This window comes from Scheffersomyces stipitis, chromosome 1 (assembly GCF_000209165.1).
Source record: "Scheffersomyces stipitis CBS 6054 chromosome 1, whole genome shotgun sequence".
Taxonomy (NCBI): Eukaryota; Fungi; Ascomycota; class Pichiomycetes; order Serinales; family Debaryomycetaceae; genus Scheffersomyces; species Scheffersomyces stipitis.
In genome coordinates, this window is record NC_009068.1 from 749,074 (window position 1) to 764,444 (window position 15,371).

Here is a 15,371-nt window from a genome sequence, read left to right on the forward strand (position 1 = left end):
TGTAAACCCGTTATTTCAGTAGATTTGTAAGCTATCAACGCAACTATACTTATCTCAAACTATATTCTATCTTAAACCATTATATTTGGTGCTAGGAGCCTAGACTTCGTTTCCTTGTCACTAGAAACAGTTAAATATAGTCTTACAGTTCCCATTATAACATTCTACACAACTCTATCCATAAAATTTCGTACATTCGTTAAACTACACTGAGAATTGAAGAAATGCAATAGAGTAATGCAAAGGGAAGAACCGGGATTCACCTCGATTCAATGCTACAGAAAGAAGTTCCAATAAAACCTTGCTCTTCTTCTTTTATGTAATTGAAGAGCTTATCATTTGTTCTTATTATTTTCTTCTTTTTTGATTTTTTTTTTTTGATTTTTTTTGTATTCTTTCATTTTTGTCAATATAAACAGGTTTTAGCATATAACAAGTAAACTTCTTCGAGAAAGTAACCAAACTAATATGTCAAAATTGATAGTGACAAATTAAATAGGAGTACTAATCTTGAACAGCTTGTTCCATGACTTGGTCGTCAGGAACAGCAAACGCTCTAGCGTTGGTTGGAGCAGATCCTCCTTCTTGAGTCCAGGTGTTGGATGCAATGGATCTACCGTTGGGGTGTTGGTACATACAGAACTTATTGCTGCACTTTTCGTTGAAACGACACACTTCGTTGAAAGGGTGGGCGAACACACAGTCGTATCTTTTACAGTTGGCACCTTCACGACATGGAACATGAGACGTAGCATGCCTTCTGGGACACTTGTAGTTGGTACACTGTGAACCAAACTTACACTGTTCCAATGCTATTTCACCAGAAGCTTCTTTTACTGGTAATGCAGTGAGTGGAGGAGGATGTGCCTTGGTACAACTAGCATCCGTACATGTTTTACCAGAAGAACACCATTCTAAAGTAGTGATCTTGGCATCAGAATTGGCTGGAGAAGGATGGGCGTATGGACAAGTATCCTTAGTACACTTGTTACCGAATCTACAAGTAGCTTGTTGTAACATGAGTTCGTTCTTCTTCTTATCAGCATACAACTTCTTCGACTCCTCCAATTTGGCAATCAACTCTTGATCTTGGTCAGGATGCAAATAGTTACAGGTTCCAGGTGGATTTGGACAATTTGGATACGAGAAGCAGTTTCTGGTAGGGTGAGCCTTGTCACACTCCTTATTGCTACAGAAGGGGAAGTCTGGACATCTACCCTTAGGAGGCTTAGGTACAAACGTTGATCCACTCACAACATTGGTAATTCCAGGGTTTTGTGTAGACTCAAGAGCACGCTCCAACTTGTTGTTTTGGAACTGCGACGTCTTCTTGAATCTGTCGTTTCTACCGTTGGTATTGTGGGCTGCATTGGCTTTGTGGATTCCAGCTCCTGGTTTACCGATTCCGCCACCTCTGCCGCCACGGGCATTGAAGTCTCGACTTCCTCGGTTGTTCTGGTAGTTAGGAACAACCGTTTGGGCCGTCTTGGGACCTTTGGGGATGTTTACAGGTGTGCTTCCTAAGATGGCATCGAGCGACTGTTGCACAGCAAAGTCCAGCACGGGAGCTACGGGAGCAACTGGAGCCTGTGAGTTTACAGGAGCAGCAAAGTCTCTCGCTGATACACTCGAAAAGGAATTTGCTGGAGCAGCAGGTACTGTAGATGCCTGTAATGGAGTAGCTACAGTGGCAGTTGGGGCCGCACTAGCTTGCTGAGCAGAGCCAGCTTGTTCATGTTCACGCGTGAGTCTGTCAATTTCTGAAAACACGCTGTTTATGAAGTCAACGTCTACAGTCATCTCCACAAGTTCGTTGACTTCACTTGCGATTTCCTGTGGCTGTTTGTTGGAGGCAATCAACACGGCTATATATTCTGCGATGTCTACTGCATCATCTTGGGCTGTGTTGAAACGCAGCTTGATCTCGTTGACAAGATTAGTTTTGAGCTTGAGCCCTACGGGTCCCTCGGGGTTAAACAGCATTTTAGAAACTTGATGCAAGCGTCTCTTGTGCTTGCTCTAGAAGATAAGTATATTAAAATATATTCTTGTTCATTTGTAATGCTTCCACTACTTTTCTCCATCGCTTGTCACGTGAATGGAATGCGACGTCGAAAAAAGATAGACGATTTGGTTGCGAAATTCTTTATATACAGCCGCTTAACTCACACCCTCTTAAGCCTTCCTATCTTAATATTATACCAACAGGAATATATCCTCAGACACGTTTCCCAAGAGCTGTTTGACGTGTTCCATGATATTGTCTAACTGCTCAGTGATAGACGAGGCCACCAAAATGTACGAATACAACAAAATGAAGTCGTTGTTGGTAAGTTGCAACTCTGGCTTCTGGAGTGCCTGGTTTCTGACTTCACTAAGCTTGTACAATAGTCTATCCTTAGCGTGTTCGATAGATGCTGGCTTGCTGGGCAAAGGGAACCCCAATTTCATCGAGCTGGCGATCATGTAGAAGATCAAGAAAATTCGGTGGCCCACTTCATTTCTCTCAGCCTCGATGTACTTTAATACAAACTCCTCGTTGGCATTCAACACAGGATCCACCTTGATCATCAAGTTGATATTCTCGAAGCTATCGATAATAGCAGAAGTGTGCTGTAGTAAGCTTGCATAAGTCTTAGTTGGAAACGTACCCTTTAACCGGAACTCGATAGGAGCCTGTTTCAACAACGTCTCGCATTCAGAAAGCAATCTATTCATACCACTTTCATCTTTGAGACCCACGAGTCTCATCGACTTCGGATCATACTCAAGCGGATCACTATTCCAAATAAGTCCAAGTCGAAGCCAGAGTACAGTCAAACCATTCTTGAGTCTAGATCTGGCAGACGAAGGAAGTACACAAGATGCCATTATAAGTGCCCACACTATACCAATGGATACAGCAACAAAACGATGAAATGCAATTTCGTCTACTATAGGATCCTCTCCACCTTCGTTTCCATCCTCATTGTCAAGCTGACTTCGCATACTGTATGAATACAATGCTGTCAAGTTGTATGCCAAAAGTATGAACCTTCCAAAGGCATTGTTCTTTGCCCAAAATATAATAATATAAAACGACGGGATGGCAATCAAAAATCCTGATAAACAAAGAATATATACATTTCCATCCGTCAACATCCAAACCACGTAGGCCCCAAAAGCACCCATGAATGTCCCTAGTATTCTCCATTTAACTGTCATGGTTGTACCACCTAAAGACTTGTTCATCATAATACAGTATATGGCTAATGCCCATTCTCCCCTCCACATATTGAACGTTTCCTTTGTCTGCGGCAAAAATGCAAATAGCGAAATAACGAAGGCTCCTAAACCCACTCGGATACCAAATTGAATATCTGTTCTACGCAAGAATTTGAAAAACATCCACACCTTGTACGACCACTTTTGGAATCCTGTCTCACTATCTTTGGGTTTTGCCTGGGTTCCAAGCTGGGCTCGCAAATCCAACAATGCAGCATTAAGCGTACTATTCTGGCGATAAATGCCGTCCTTTCTGTCGTTCCATTTCCATTCCCATACGTGAAGCCATGGCCATGCCAAAGGAGCTTCTCTAGCATCTTCGTACTTTTCTGACAATTTGATAAACTCCAACAATTCATTGGCGAATAAGTTCAAAAGAGACGAGAAATTACCACAACAAGCCGCAACCTCCTCTTTGTCCGCTTTGAACAAGAAGTCTGCCTCCCGCTTGAAAATGTCTTGGTCATACAATTTTTCAATCGATTCTGCTTGCTTGTTTTCAAATAAGTAGATGGCATCATTAAGGGAGTGTTGCAAGTTTGTAGTTTTCGCAAACTTGTTGGGATAAATCTCGCTGAACTTTTCAAATGGAACTTCACTCATAACACCTTTGATCGTGAATATGAAAGATCTAATCGAAGGTGACAAATACGATACAAACAAGTTAAATAACTGAGTCGAATTATGGGCGGTATGAAAGTGTTCATCTAGAATGGTAGTCATGTTTTCCACTGAATAGGTCAATCTGAGGATGTCACTGGTGTAACTATCCATACTCTTTATGGATTCAGGACGAGTCGATGTTTCTTCAGAACCCTCCTCCTCTGAATGCAATAAACTCCATTGCATCTCGGCTGAAGACCTCAAAGCTTGCAATTGACGACCCAAAGAAATGGTAGAGTTAACCAACTGCTCAAAGAGTTTCCATTCTTCTTCTCTGCCATAGAGTCGTAATTCAAATTTTGCTTCTTCCAAATTGCTGAGCAACTCAGAAATATTCAGCTTTAACTTATTGAAGATCTCGCTATCCCTGGTAGTTAACTTCTCCCCGGTCAAGAATCGTTTGGCTACTACAGATAAACCAGACGACATGATATTGTATGAGTCGTTCAACGATTTGCGGAGTTTTTTGATGGAGCTTACTGGCCAAAGTAAGTAGCACACTGCTACTGAAATGATGCAGCCTACGACAACAACCTGGAAGGTCGCCTGCAATCGCTCTATGGGAATATTGTCTGAGTTGAGACTCCCCTCCTTGACAATACAGGCGACAATTGAAATCGAAGCTAGAGAGCATGCTGTGTTGAACGTAGGCTTGTTCACCATCTGTTTCAGAAAAGCTATGATGCCCAACGCTACCGAGCTCACTACAAGGTCGATAGCATGGCCCAATTCATTTTCGCCTCGATTATAGAACTCGGCAGAAACAGCTCTACAGCCAAAAGATACTACGAAGGTGAAAGCCAAAGATATTATGACATACACCAAAGACTGAGTCATAGATCCCTTGGATCGCAGAGGATGGAAATAGGTGGCTACGGTGGCCACAACGTGCTTGGAGTCAGTTGTTCCAAGCAAATTATCAAACGGAGTCCAGTAGACTCCCAACGACGCTATCAAGTAGGCGATTGCGCATTTGAGCACGCTTCTACAAGTATTGTCATAGTAATATGCAGCAAAGGGTAGAACCAATGTTCTATATAAGGAAGCTGTTCTTCCTTCATCCTCAGCTAGACTGTTATTTCTGTTACCCAAAAGTGCATCTGTTTCATTTCTTTGGTTATCAATTTCAGCTCGAAAAGTATCTGACGATAACGACAAAGTGCGATGAACTTTCTTTCCAGACAGAGCCAAAATTACCGAGTTCTGTCTGTTTAAGTCAGGAAAGCGGCTAAAAACCTGACGGTGTTCCAGAGTTGGGGCAAATATGTTGACACTATGGTCCAAATCAAGTGAGTTGTCACTAGAACCGGTTTGTTTTATAGAATTGGAATTGATATTGAATTTTCCGTTACTCTTTGTATTAGTAGTGCTAATAGGTGCGAAGCTTTCGTCTCCAAAAGTCACTGAATGTAGCTGGGAAATGTCCGAGGGACTGCCGGGAGTTATATCATTGTTTTCTGTGGCTTTATAACTTCCACCAGACATCCTTTGAAGTCAATAGATTAGCAATTGCGTTGCAATTGATTTTTTGAATGAAAAGAAAGTGCTTGCTAGTTAACCCCACTAAAATGAGATCTTATCGTGAAGAAAATTTACTTTAGTGAGACTCAAGAGCCCAGGTACCGCGAGAGAAGCAATCATGGACACACAATTTCTGCTACGAAACCCATTTGTAATAAGCCAAGTGTATTCGATTCTAACTGTATTCCACTGCTGTATTATATAAAATGTGGTTATTAATGAAATTCGTTTGACTTTTTTGTGCTCAGAATATACTGGTTGCAGCTTTCTGTTCCTCATAGAACCCACTAACCAGAGTCTATATGGCACCTTTATATCAATACACTGTACTTCTATATCATTTCAAAAGCTAAAGCCGTACAATTTGAGATAGCAATTGAGTATCTTTCGTAGTCATTATCTACCACTGGACATTACTAAACATACCCGTAGTTTTTGTACACCATACTACTCTATTCTAATTACATGCATATCTATTTACAAGCCGACCTAGTCAAAACCAATGATCTCTCTGAACAAGTCCTCGCAAGGCACCGTGGCCTTCAATCTCGCACATAACAAAAACACTCCACTCAACTTTCTGTGCAAGGAGTAGGTTTCTTCTGGAGGTGGTGCCAATCTCTCGTTCAACATTAACCCGATGTTGCCTCTGACTCTGTCGGTAATCGTCTGGTTGTTGAAGTCAAAAGGCTTACCTTTGTTGTCCACGGGCGAAAATGCTTCACCCAAAACCATCACTGAATCGACGTGAGCTCTGACCATCTGAGGCGACTCCAAACCGGTCAAGTAGCCCAACTTCTTTGAGAAATGTTCTACACCTTCTCTGTCTTTCTTACAAGCTGCTCGAAGCACAGATACGTAGTTGTCGATGAAGTCTTCTCCAAAGTCGCGGGAAGCTCCAAAATCCAACAACTCGATTTTCTTCGTTTGTTCGTTGTACAAGAAGTTAGCCCAGTTAGGATCAGTTTGCATGAACCTGAATTTCTTGATTTCCAACAAGCACAATCTCATGATATTTGTTGCAATCCAGTCATTGGTAGCCTGATCCCAGTTACCCTTGACAATTTCAATTCCTCTCATTCTCTCCATGGTTAACACATGCTCACCACACAAGTTGTGGAAAACACGAGGAACTTCGAAGACGTCGTCGTCTTTCAAGATGTCACGGAAACGAATCAAGCTCTGGGCTTCACGGATATAGTCGCATTCCCACTTCAATTCAGTTCTAGCATTGGCAATCGTCTTGTCAAGGAATAACCCAGGTGGTAATAACGATGAAGCAGTCAACAACATTAACAAGTTGTTCAAGTCAGAGTCAATAGAATCAACAACTCCCGGATATTGTACCTTCACTACGACAGGAGTCAAATCTTCCGTAACAGCATTATGCACTTGTCCAATGGAAGCTGCAGCTACGGGTACGTCTTCAAATGAAGCAAAGAGACGTTCACGCCAGTTGACTCCCAAGTCACCTACCATGACTCTTTCCAATTGTCCTGGAGGCATGTAGTGGGCTGAATTCTGGACTCTCAACAAGATCTGTTGGATTTCTTTGGGCAAAATAGACGAATCCTGGAACGACATCATCTGGCCGACTTTCAAGGCTGCTCCTCTCATCTTCGAGAACTTCTTAGCCATACGTTCGATGTTCGTCGGAGATAGTATCAACGACTTCATGTCAAGATCCTTCTTACCAGAAGCATACTGTTTCAAGCCGTGTTTTGCAGCCCCCAATCCCATTCCAGCAGCCAAGGTACCGTAATGAAAGATCCGGGCTAATCTGGTACTGGGAACTTCACTCTGAGACATCTGGAATCCTTGCGGTTTTTCTACATCGCCAATGATTCTTGTAGGTACAGATTCTGTATTGTCAGTCTGTTTAATGAAGTCTTGTGCAGATTGTGGTTGGTCGGTCGATGTGGAAGACTTCGTAGAGTAGGCTCTGGTAGTATTAACTCTAGAATTGGCCACAGTAGAATAAGCTCTAGTAGAATATCCTCTCTTTTGGTTATTTTGAATGTTTTTATTGCTTAGGTTTGATATTGAAACGTCTATGGCCTCGTTTCTGGCTCTGGCTTCTTCTGATTTGGACTTTCCGGTCTGCCACATCGAGCTGCTGGTATCCAAATCTCTTAATGGTTGAGTCAAAGGATTTGTTTTATATAAAGTACACAAATCATTTTCCACGATTCGTACAGCCGAAGCTGCCACCTTCGAAAAGGAAGCGGCGATTACCGTTATCTCATAGAAATTCTTGGAGAACGACATGGGCCTGTTGAGTGAAAAGAATTGGTAATGCTGTAGGGTTACTTCTGGTGGGACTGAAAAATTCAGTTGGAGATATTCAGGAATGCGCGTTGCGTAGTTAGATACTTTTAACTATGGAAGAATAGAAAGCAGAATAATTGATGGTCCGCAGCCAATGATGCTAACGAGAAGGAGAAAGCTCATGAAAGCAACTGAGTTTACATTCAGAATTCAGTATAGGATATGGTGATTTAGCAAAATATGCCTCTGTTTTTTTGGTAAGTTGTAGTAATTCGGAATTTTTCGCAACTTTTCCAGAAATCGCTTTATGCCAAACATATTATACGCAAATTATTTATAATCATGTAATATGTTAAGTCTCTGGAATTTCATGTCAGCAGTGAAACGAAGTTGCACAGTCTATAGCACCCTTAACGCTGAAGTATTGACTAAATGTGTCTATTTTTCTCTTCGTACATTTTAGTCAGATTGTCGAAATCTAAATCTCTACAGGCTGCAACCAAAGACATCTTGCTGATTCGTATCTCATTTCTAACTCAGCAAAATTTTATTATCCAGCAGACAACAATTATCTCCTTTCTTACATGATACTTAGACTTCTAATCTCCTAGTGGATAAGAAAAATAAATCCAAAGAATGGAAAATGTAAAGCTGCGCTGGTGATGTCCGCTAAGGTCATAAACTCAAGCTACATTGCGTCGAATATTTTGCTACGATTGCTCAGAAATAAAATCCATTGTATATCATGAGGGTCAATAATAATAATAATCAACGAGTCCGATTGCTGAACCACCCAATAAATATCAATCATGGTCTTACAAGCAAACACAACATACAATAATTATCGGGGCGGTCCAACAATGTCGGCTCGACTTGTACTGTATGCACCTAGCGTTTTTCATCTGGCATTTATCCGAGTACCCCTAAACGCTAAAGCGTAGAGAATAATGTAACCTTATCTTGCCGGAGCAACTAACAATCGCCTTGAACACAAACTGGGTTGCTCCCCTGTTCTCGAAGTCGAAGAGTAGCTCCTTCTAGCTCCAGTGAAAATGTACAGATACGCAGAGATGGTGACTGTACCTAAACAGACTCCGTTTGCACCTACTCCGTCAGAACAATAGCTCTACAATAAAGCCTCCCACCACGCTCCACTTACATATGCATATGCACATACATTGTAAGAGAAGTATGTTGGCCATGTAGACACAAACAAGATGTCGGCGACCTACAGATTCTTTTATCCAGCCAATGGAGAGAGAAGGTACTTGTCAGAGAAGAATGCATGCACCGGGAAATAATGCGGTGTCTGGGGCTTTTGGATGAGTTAAAATACTTCTGACCTTGTAGACACCGCAGAAGATCTTCCTGATTATCATCGAGAGCACAACAATCCACGGGCCAGCATCGTTGCATGTGAAGAACATTGTTGATGAGCTTTAGGCATATATAGGAGAAAATAAGAACAAAATATAAATACAGTATGCGCTTGTAGAAGAATACAGAGTACATAATGTAGGAGAGTGCATTATGGGAATATTATGGGAATATTATCAGAGTATTATCAGAGTATTATGAAGACCACTGAACAAATTAGATAATATATTTGGGAATAAAAATGATGCCATTCAATGTTGGATTGATTGTGTTCAAAGAGGTGAAGAAAGACAGGATGTAGCACAGAACGAAAGACAATATGACACACACAGCGACGGAGCGATGGACAGAATAAATGTGATAATAAATGAAAATTAGTTCAAGAATTTATATATCTCCAATGGGCGAAAATACTAACATGGTCGCTGGACTTTGCTTATCATTTTGCAATTATGAAGTTGCTTCGTAAATAACCTACAGCAAGTTTGGGCGTGGGCCTGCTTTTTTGATCGCCTTCTATTTTCTCTTGTCGAGACATTATATTGTAGTACGAGGCAAGCCAATCCCTCCACCAAAAACAAGAGTCACGTCGCAGAAACTACAGTCGATAGTGGTAAATGTAGCATTTCTGTCAAATATGACGACGCAAAGTTAACTTGTCAAATGTCAGATTTAGGAGAGAAACAATAAATGTTCCTTATATCTCTGGGCCTTATATTTCTGGGTATTTTGGTGTTTGTGAATACAGAAACCGTTCCGCATTATATATTGAGCACCAATAACAGACTGTTGTACAGCAAAATAGTTGGCGATGTCAGGAGCAGACTTCTGGAAACCACTGCGTCAGCCACTTGACCAGAATGCTAAGTGATAGCCGAAACAAAAGACTCCACAGTGTGATGTTGCCAGCCACCCCAGATTTCGCCTCGTTCCAGGTTGGCTGTATGATTATCTGCCGACTGCCGACTGCCGACTCTCGCTAATTCTCCCCAGAGCCTTGAATATCGATATCAAACATCTCCAGTGGCCTACAACTGAACCAATTCTCTGATGTCCACGAAATTTACCCCTTCAGCCCAACCTATATATATGGCATGGTTGCACAACACACAAGAGGCGACCAATAATGCACTTCAATGTGTGCCAATGCAAGAATATGGCAGGACATCCGCACTGCTTCTCCCTAAAATCAGGCTGGCTCTGATAGAAATCGAGAGCTCTCGCTAACTTCCGCGAAGCTCTCACTAAACTCACCGTGCCTCATTTCTACCGGCCCCAGCTCGCACTATTAATAACTTGTGCCGTTTTGGGCAAATAAATTTTATCCACACGTAAACATGGATCACAATGTCACATACTTTTCTTATTCGATTGACATAATTTTATCAACAATTTTACCACTGCAATTTTTCTTGAGTCAGATCTCTATATCAATCGTCCAGCCACATACACAATACAGCTTTGACCATAACTCCAGCCATCCTACCAACCCATAAACGGCCTCCGTCTTGCCGTCTAATTTCTTATCTGCTGTGCCCGTCTATATCTGATTAGTGTAGAAGAGTTCAATTTTTTCTTCTGGCCTTATCCATCTATACGTATCTCACACTCGTTTTTTCACATTTCACACTTAGACCACTCCTGATATCCCGATCTGACTAAACATACTCGTCACCATGTCTAAGCGCCTCTCTTTTATTGGGAAGTCTCCCAGGGAAGACCCGACAGAAACTTTCAACCCATACGAAACCGTGAACCTTGAGTCGCAACGTAGAGAAATGTTTCAGAAATACAATGCACCCAAAGTCATCATCGACGATGATCCAGTGGTGCCTAACTACGAAGTCCAAGAGTCTTTCCGTAAACACGCGTCCCACAACGTCAAATTGGTAGTCGTAGGCGACGGGGGTTGTGGCAAGACGTGTTTGCTCGTTTCATACGCCCAGAACAGATTTCCTGAAATCTACGTTCCAACAGTATTTGAAAACTATGTCACAAACGTAATGGCTCCCAACAATAAACTCATAGAACTAGCACTCTGGGATACCGCCGGCCAAGAGGAATATGACCGGTTAAGACCATTGAGTTATCCAGATGTCGATGTCCTACTCATCTGTTTTGCACTTGACAGCTTGGTCTCGCTTCAAAACGTCAAAGACACCTGGTTCCCAGAGGTCAGTCACTTTTGTCCGGGTATCCCGATTATCTTGGTGGGAACCAAAAGTGACCTACAATCGCAGATCGACCCCGACTTACCCATACAGGTAGCAACAGAAATCAACGCCATTGGCTACATCCAGTGCTCTGCCAAAACCATGTTCAATATCCGTACCGTGTTCAACTTCGCCTTGAACCATTACCAGAAACAGGTTGAAATACAGGAGCAGTATGAGAAATCGAAGAATCGACTATCCAAAGTGCTTCACGGATCCAACGGTGGCAGTTTTGGCTCGGCTGTAGGTGGCCACACCCGGAACCAATCGTCAATTTCCAACAGAAGGGGTCACTTCAAAAACACTTCCTACGACTCTACTCTTCTCTTGGACCAACCTTTGGCTGAAGATACGTACACACACAACCCTTACGGAAACTTTGGTAGCCCACATGTTGATCAGCTGCCAAGGTACAACGAAGAAGAGTTTGCATTCACCAGAGACAAGAAGAAAAAGAAGAAGAAGTCCAAGCGATGTACCATTTTGTAGACCATAGAACTTGATTATAGAATATAGATTAGACAAGAGAACAGAATACTGCAAAAACAGAGAAGAAAAGAGACTAGAGGACAGTCTAGAGTAAGGCAGAAGGTGCAAGAGAATACAAATCGAAAGTGATCGTAGAAAAGCAGTACTAAGTAGAAATGTATAGATAAAGGCATGTCAAAGTTCATATCTGGTAGAGTAGGATATTTTCATATTGCGTTTTATTATATTATAACCTAATGTAATACTATTAATTATACCAATAATATAGAATCATTATTATTTCATTATTTTTTATGGCCCTTACATTTTCGCAGCAAAATAGACAGTAGCACAACTTTTTTCTGCTGCATTTACTGTATGCGAGGTAAGTGTGCTAAGTATAAAATTTGGCTGCGAAATCTCAACACAGCTTTCATTCCTCCCATCTTTCCATGCTCTCAATTACATGAAGTCCATTTCTATTCATTCTCAGTCCTCGTTCCCCATTACACTTCTATCCAAGTTTCGGGTTAATCTCTAGTTCTGTATCTGACCACTCAAACTTGTTATCTCGCAGATATGCAAATATCAAATTGGTCAACTCTACTCCAACATTCAAAAAGACTTGAGAGACAATCTCTGCACTACTATTTAGCACCATCAACTCCAATAGATTTGCGGTTCTCGATATACTCAAGATTTAGAATCAACGATTTGGACTAGCCTCCCACACTTTTGTACAACCCCATTCAATTTTGGAATTTAGGATACCGAACTTCTACAAAGGAGGAAACTTTACCTGAACCATCTCCTCTACGATCATTGTGAAAAAGCCTGCAGAGGAACTAAAGTAGATTTTTAGAAGAAACAAGGGAAGCACAATTTTGTTTGTACAAATGTTCCAAGTCGTTCACACCCCTTCTTCCTCCTCTGGTACAATATATCAGATGAATTTCAAGATTGATAGGCTCAATTCTCCCACAGGTAAACTGGAAGCAAAGACTCTGACTGGAAAGGCAATATGAATAGAGTCATGGAGTAAGCAAAAATTCTTGAATAAGCCTATTGGCTACTGTAGATGTCAACAGGATGCAAACACCTCATGCAAATATAGCCAATTCAGATGGCTTGCTCTACAAGTTCAATTGTTGTATCCTTGCCAGAGTGCATGAAAACAGAATTTGTTACTAGATCTGTATTAGCATGCACGAGAGTTGCTGCAGATAACATGTCAAATTATTATTATGTAGGCGCATTTTTGTATGAGACTTTGGAAATGGGCTGAGATATTTCTACTTCTTTTCTCACTATTAACTTTAAATAGAGGCTATTAGCTTTCTTGGTTTGAAATAGTATCGTCATCAGCTTTGCTGATCTAGTTATTTTTATTGCGTTTATTCTTCTTATTCTCTTTTCTTCGCTATCATAGTCTCCTATTTGAACGTCTTTCTCTGGACGCGTGGGAAAAGCACTAAATACACTCCAAAACTTCTCAGATATTAAATACAAAAATATAAACCATCTCAAGACAACTGATTCTTAATCGAACTATTGGTTCAGAAAGGCTTTTTGAGTCTAGCCAGCAGATAAGAAAGCATTGACTTTAACACGTACAATTAGACCATATTTGTGCCAAAAACAAACGGTTTGTCGGTTTTCTAGACCCCCATATCGATTCATTAACTAAATTTGTCATATCTCAAGACTTCTGATTACATCTATTCATCTACTTAAACCACAACTCCATGTCGTCCCACAGGCAGACAGAAACCTCTACCATTTTGCGGAAATCTCCAGCTCCAGATGAGGTTGTTGTGTCCGAAAAAGCCGAACTCTCACCCCAAGTCTCAAACCATCTTAGCGATGCTGGAAACCAATCACAGGAGCACTACAAGTCCAGATTGTCACCTTTCAGATACAAGTTGAGGTCGATGCTACTTCCAGCTATTCGGGCTGAAACAAAAGTGTTGAATTCTTTGCAAAGTTCACTTAGGCATCCTTTGCTAGACTTTTATTTTGCCTGGACTGCTAACTTAGCTTCTCACACTTTCTATGTCTTGATGCTTCCTCCACCCATCTGGTTTGGTGCTGGCAAATTGTGTCGTGATCTTATTCATGTTCTTGGGTTCGGTATCTATCTAAGTGGCGGGCTCAAAGACTATTTTTGTTTGCCTCGCCCCAGATCTCCACCGTTACATAGAATCACCATGTCTTCGTACACAACTCAGGAGTACGGGTTTCCTTCTAGCCACAGCGCCAATGCCACCGCTGTATCTCTCATTTTGTTTTCTAAACTTGTAGAAATACGATCAAGCTTGTCTGCAGCCACTTTCTACGGTCTTCTTGCGGTGTTGTCCTTATATTACATCTCTCTCATTTTTGGCCGTTTGTACTGTGGCATGCATGGCTACTTGGATATCATCACAGGCTCGTTAATTGGAGTATTTTGCTTCTCCTTTAGATACTGGTACGGTGATTGGTTCGACAATTTGATGTTTGACAATAGTCTTAACGTTTGGATAACCCCAGTGTTAATTATCGCTGGCTATTTGTATTTGATTCATATCCATTCTGAACCCATAGACGATTGTCCCTGTTTTGATGACTCGGTGTCGTTCATAGGTGTTCTTATGGGCATTGACTTGTCACACTATGTTGCACACAAGTCGCTGTATTTTACCAGCAGAAACGAGTTCCAGGATCCAATCATGATCCATTTCAACTATGCCGAATTGGGTCCAGTCAAAAGTATTTTGAGATTCGTAGTGGGAGTCACTTTGGTAGTCATCTGGAAGTCAATATCCAAGCCTGTTGTATTCACCATTCTCCCACCTATCTACAAGTTTGTTGGAATTTCGTTTCCTAGAAGAAACTACATTGCTACAGCTAGCACTACGAAGTCGAACAGACAGATCCGGTCTGCGTCTATTTCCAACGTCGAAAACAATATTGGTGACCTCAACAACCTTATCAAGGGAATAACTGACCACAGCAAACGTGATGAAATGGGACCTGAGACTGAAATCGACTACTACGCTATTTTAGACTACAACGAGGACAAGTATAAGAATAAAAACAGGAAGAAAAACAAGAGGAAGAACAATAGAATTGACAAAGAAAAGGTGTCAGATATCTCTGAAAATGAAGACGTCGAGCAGCAGCTTCAGTCATTTTTGAACAAGAGTCAAGTATTCAAACCACGGTACGATGTCGAGACGATAGGGAGAACCTTGGTGTATGCTGGCGTCAGTACCACTGCCTTTTGGGGATTCAGCTTTGTGTCCGAGTTGCTAAATCTAGCCTAGACTTACTATATTCATAAATATATATTCAATCAACCAAGACATTATACAACAATGGTCACTGTAGAGTCAAGTTGCTGCTGGATGACCAATGGAGTTGTTCTGCTATTGTTGATATTTTTTGGTACCTTTTTTGTCATCTTTTAAGCCATCCTATTATTATTACGAGTCTCTGAATGCAGATGGAGAAACCCTTCAATTATTTAGAACATCAACAATAGCTAGGGTCCTGAGTTGTGATTGTGATATATGTAGGGATGGAAAATATCTTTCGGAAATTTGCAACACACAAGGT

The 15,371-nt window shown here is 41.3% G+C and overlaps 5 protein-coding genes across 5 annotated transcripts; 2 read left to right on the forward strand and 3 right to left on the reverse strand. All coding sequences in view use genetic code 12, as the record gives it.

The window, feature by feature from the left end:
- Positions 1 to 391: 391 nt before the first annotated feature.
- NAB2 (polyadenylated RNA binding protein) lies at positions 392 to 1,983 on the reverse strand (the record flags this gene model as incomplete). The annotated part of the gene is made up of 3 exons (XM_001387745.1): positions 392 to 1,364; positions 1,401 to 1,485; positions 1,627 to 1,983. The coding sequence occupies 3 exons, from the start codon at positions 1,981 to 1,983 to the stop codon at positions 505 to 507; spliced, it is 1,302 nt and encodes a 433-aa protein (XP_001387782.2).
- Positions 1,984 to 2,196: 213 nt separating this feature from the next.
- On the reverse strand, positions 2,197 to 5,412 carry PICST_28250 (predicted protein; the record flags this gene model as incomplete). Its single annotated transcript, XM_001387746.1, has 1 exon — positions 2,197 to 5,412. One exon carries the CDS (start codon positions 5,410 to 5,412, stop codon positions 2,197 to 2,199), a length of 3,216 nt encoding a protein of 1,071 aa, XP_001387783.2.
- A 525-nt stretch (positions 5,413 to 5,937) lies between these two features.
- ABC1 (mitochondrial chaperone) lies at positions 5,938 to 7,716 on the reverse strand (the record flags this gene model as incomplete). Its single annotated transcript, XM_001387747.1, has 2 exons — positions 5,938 to 7,323; positions 7,420 to 7,716. The coding sequence occupies 2 exons, from the start codon at positions 7,714 to 7,716 to the stop codon at positions 5,938 to 5,940; spliced, it is 1,683 nt and encodes a 560-aa protein (XP_001387784.1).
- A 3,022-nt stretch (positions 7,717 to 10,738) lies between these two features.
- On the forward strand, positions 10,739 to 11,855 carry CRL1 (GTP-binding protein (RHO4)). Its single transcript, XM_001387334.1, has one exon. The coding sequence runs from the start codon at positions 10,770 to 10,772 to the stop codon at positions 11,793 to 11,795; it is 1,026 nt and encodes a 341-aa protein (XP_001387371.2). The 5' UTR covers positions 10,739 to 10,769; the 3' UTR covers positions 11,796 to 11,855.
- A 1,664-nt stretch (positions 11,856 to 13,519) lies between these two features.
- Positions 13,520 to 15,079, forward strand: YSR3 (Yeast Sphingolipid Resistance Gene; the record flags this gene model as incomplete). The annotated part of the gene is made up of 1 exon (XM_001387335.1): positions 13,520 to 15,079. The coding sequence occupies one exon, from the start codon at positions 13,520 to 13,522 to the stop codon at positions 15,077 to 15,079; it is 1,560 nt and encodes a 519-aa protein (XP_001387372.2).
- Positions 15,080 to 15,371: the final 292 nt, after the last annotated feature.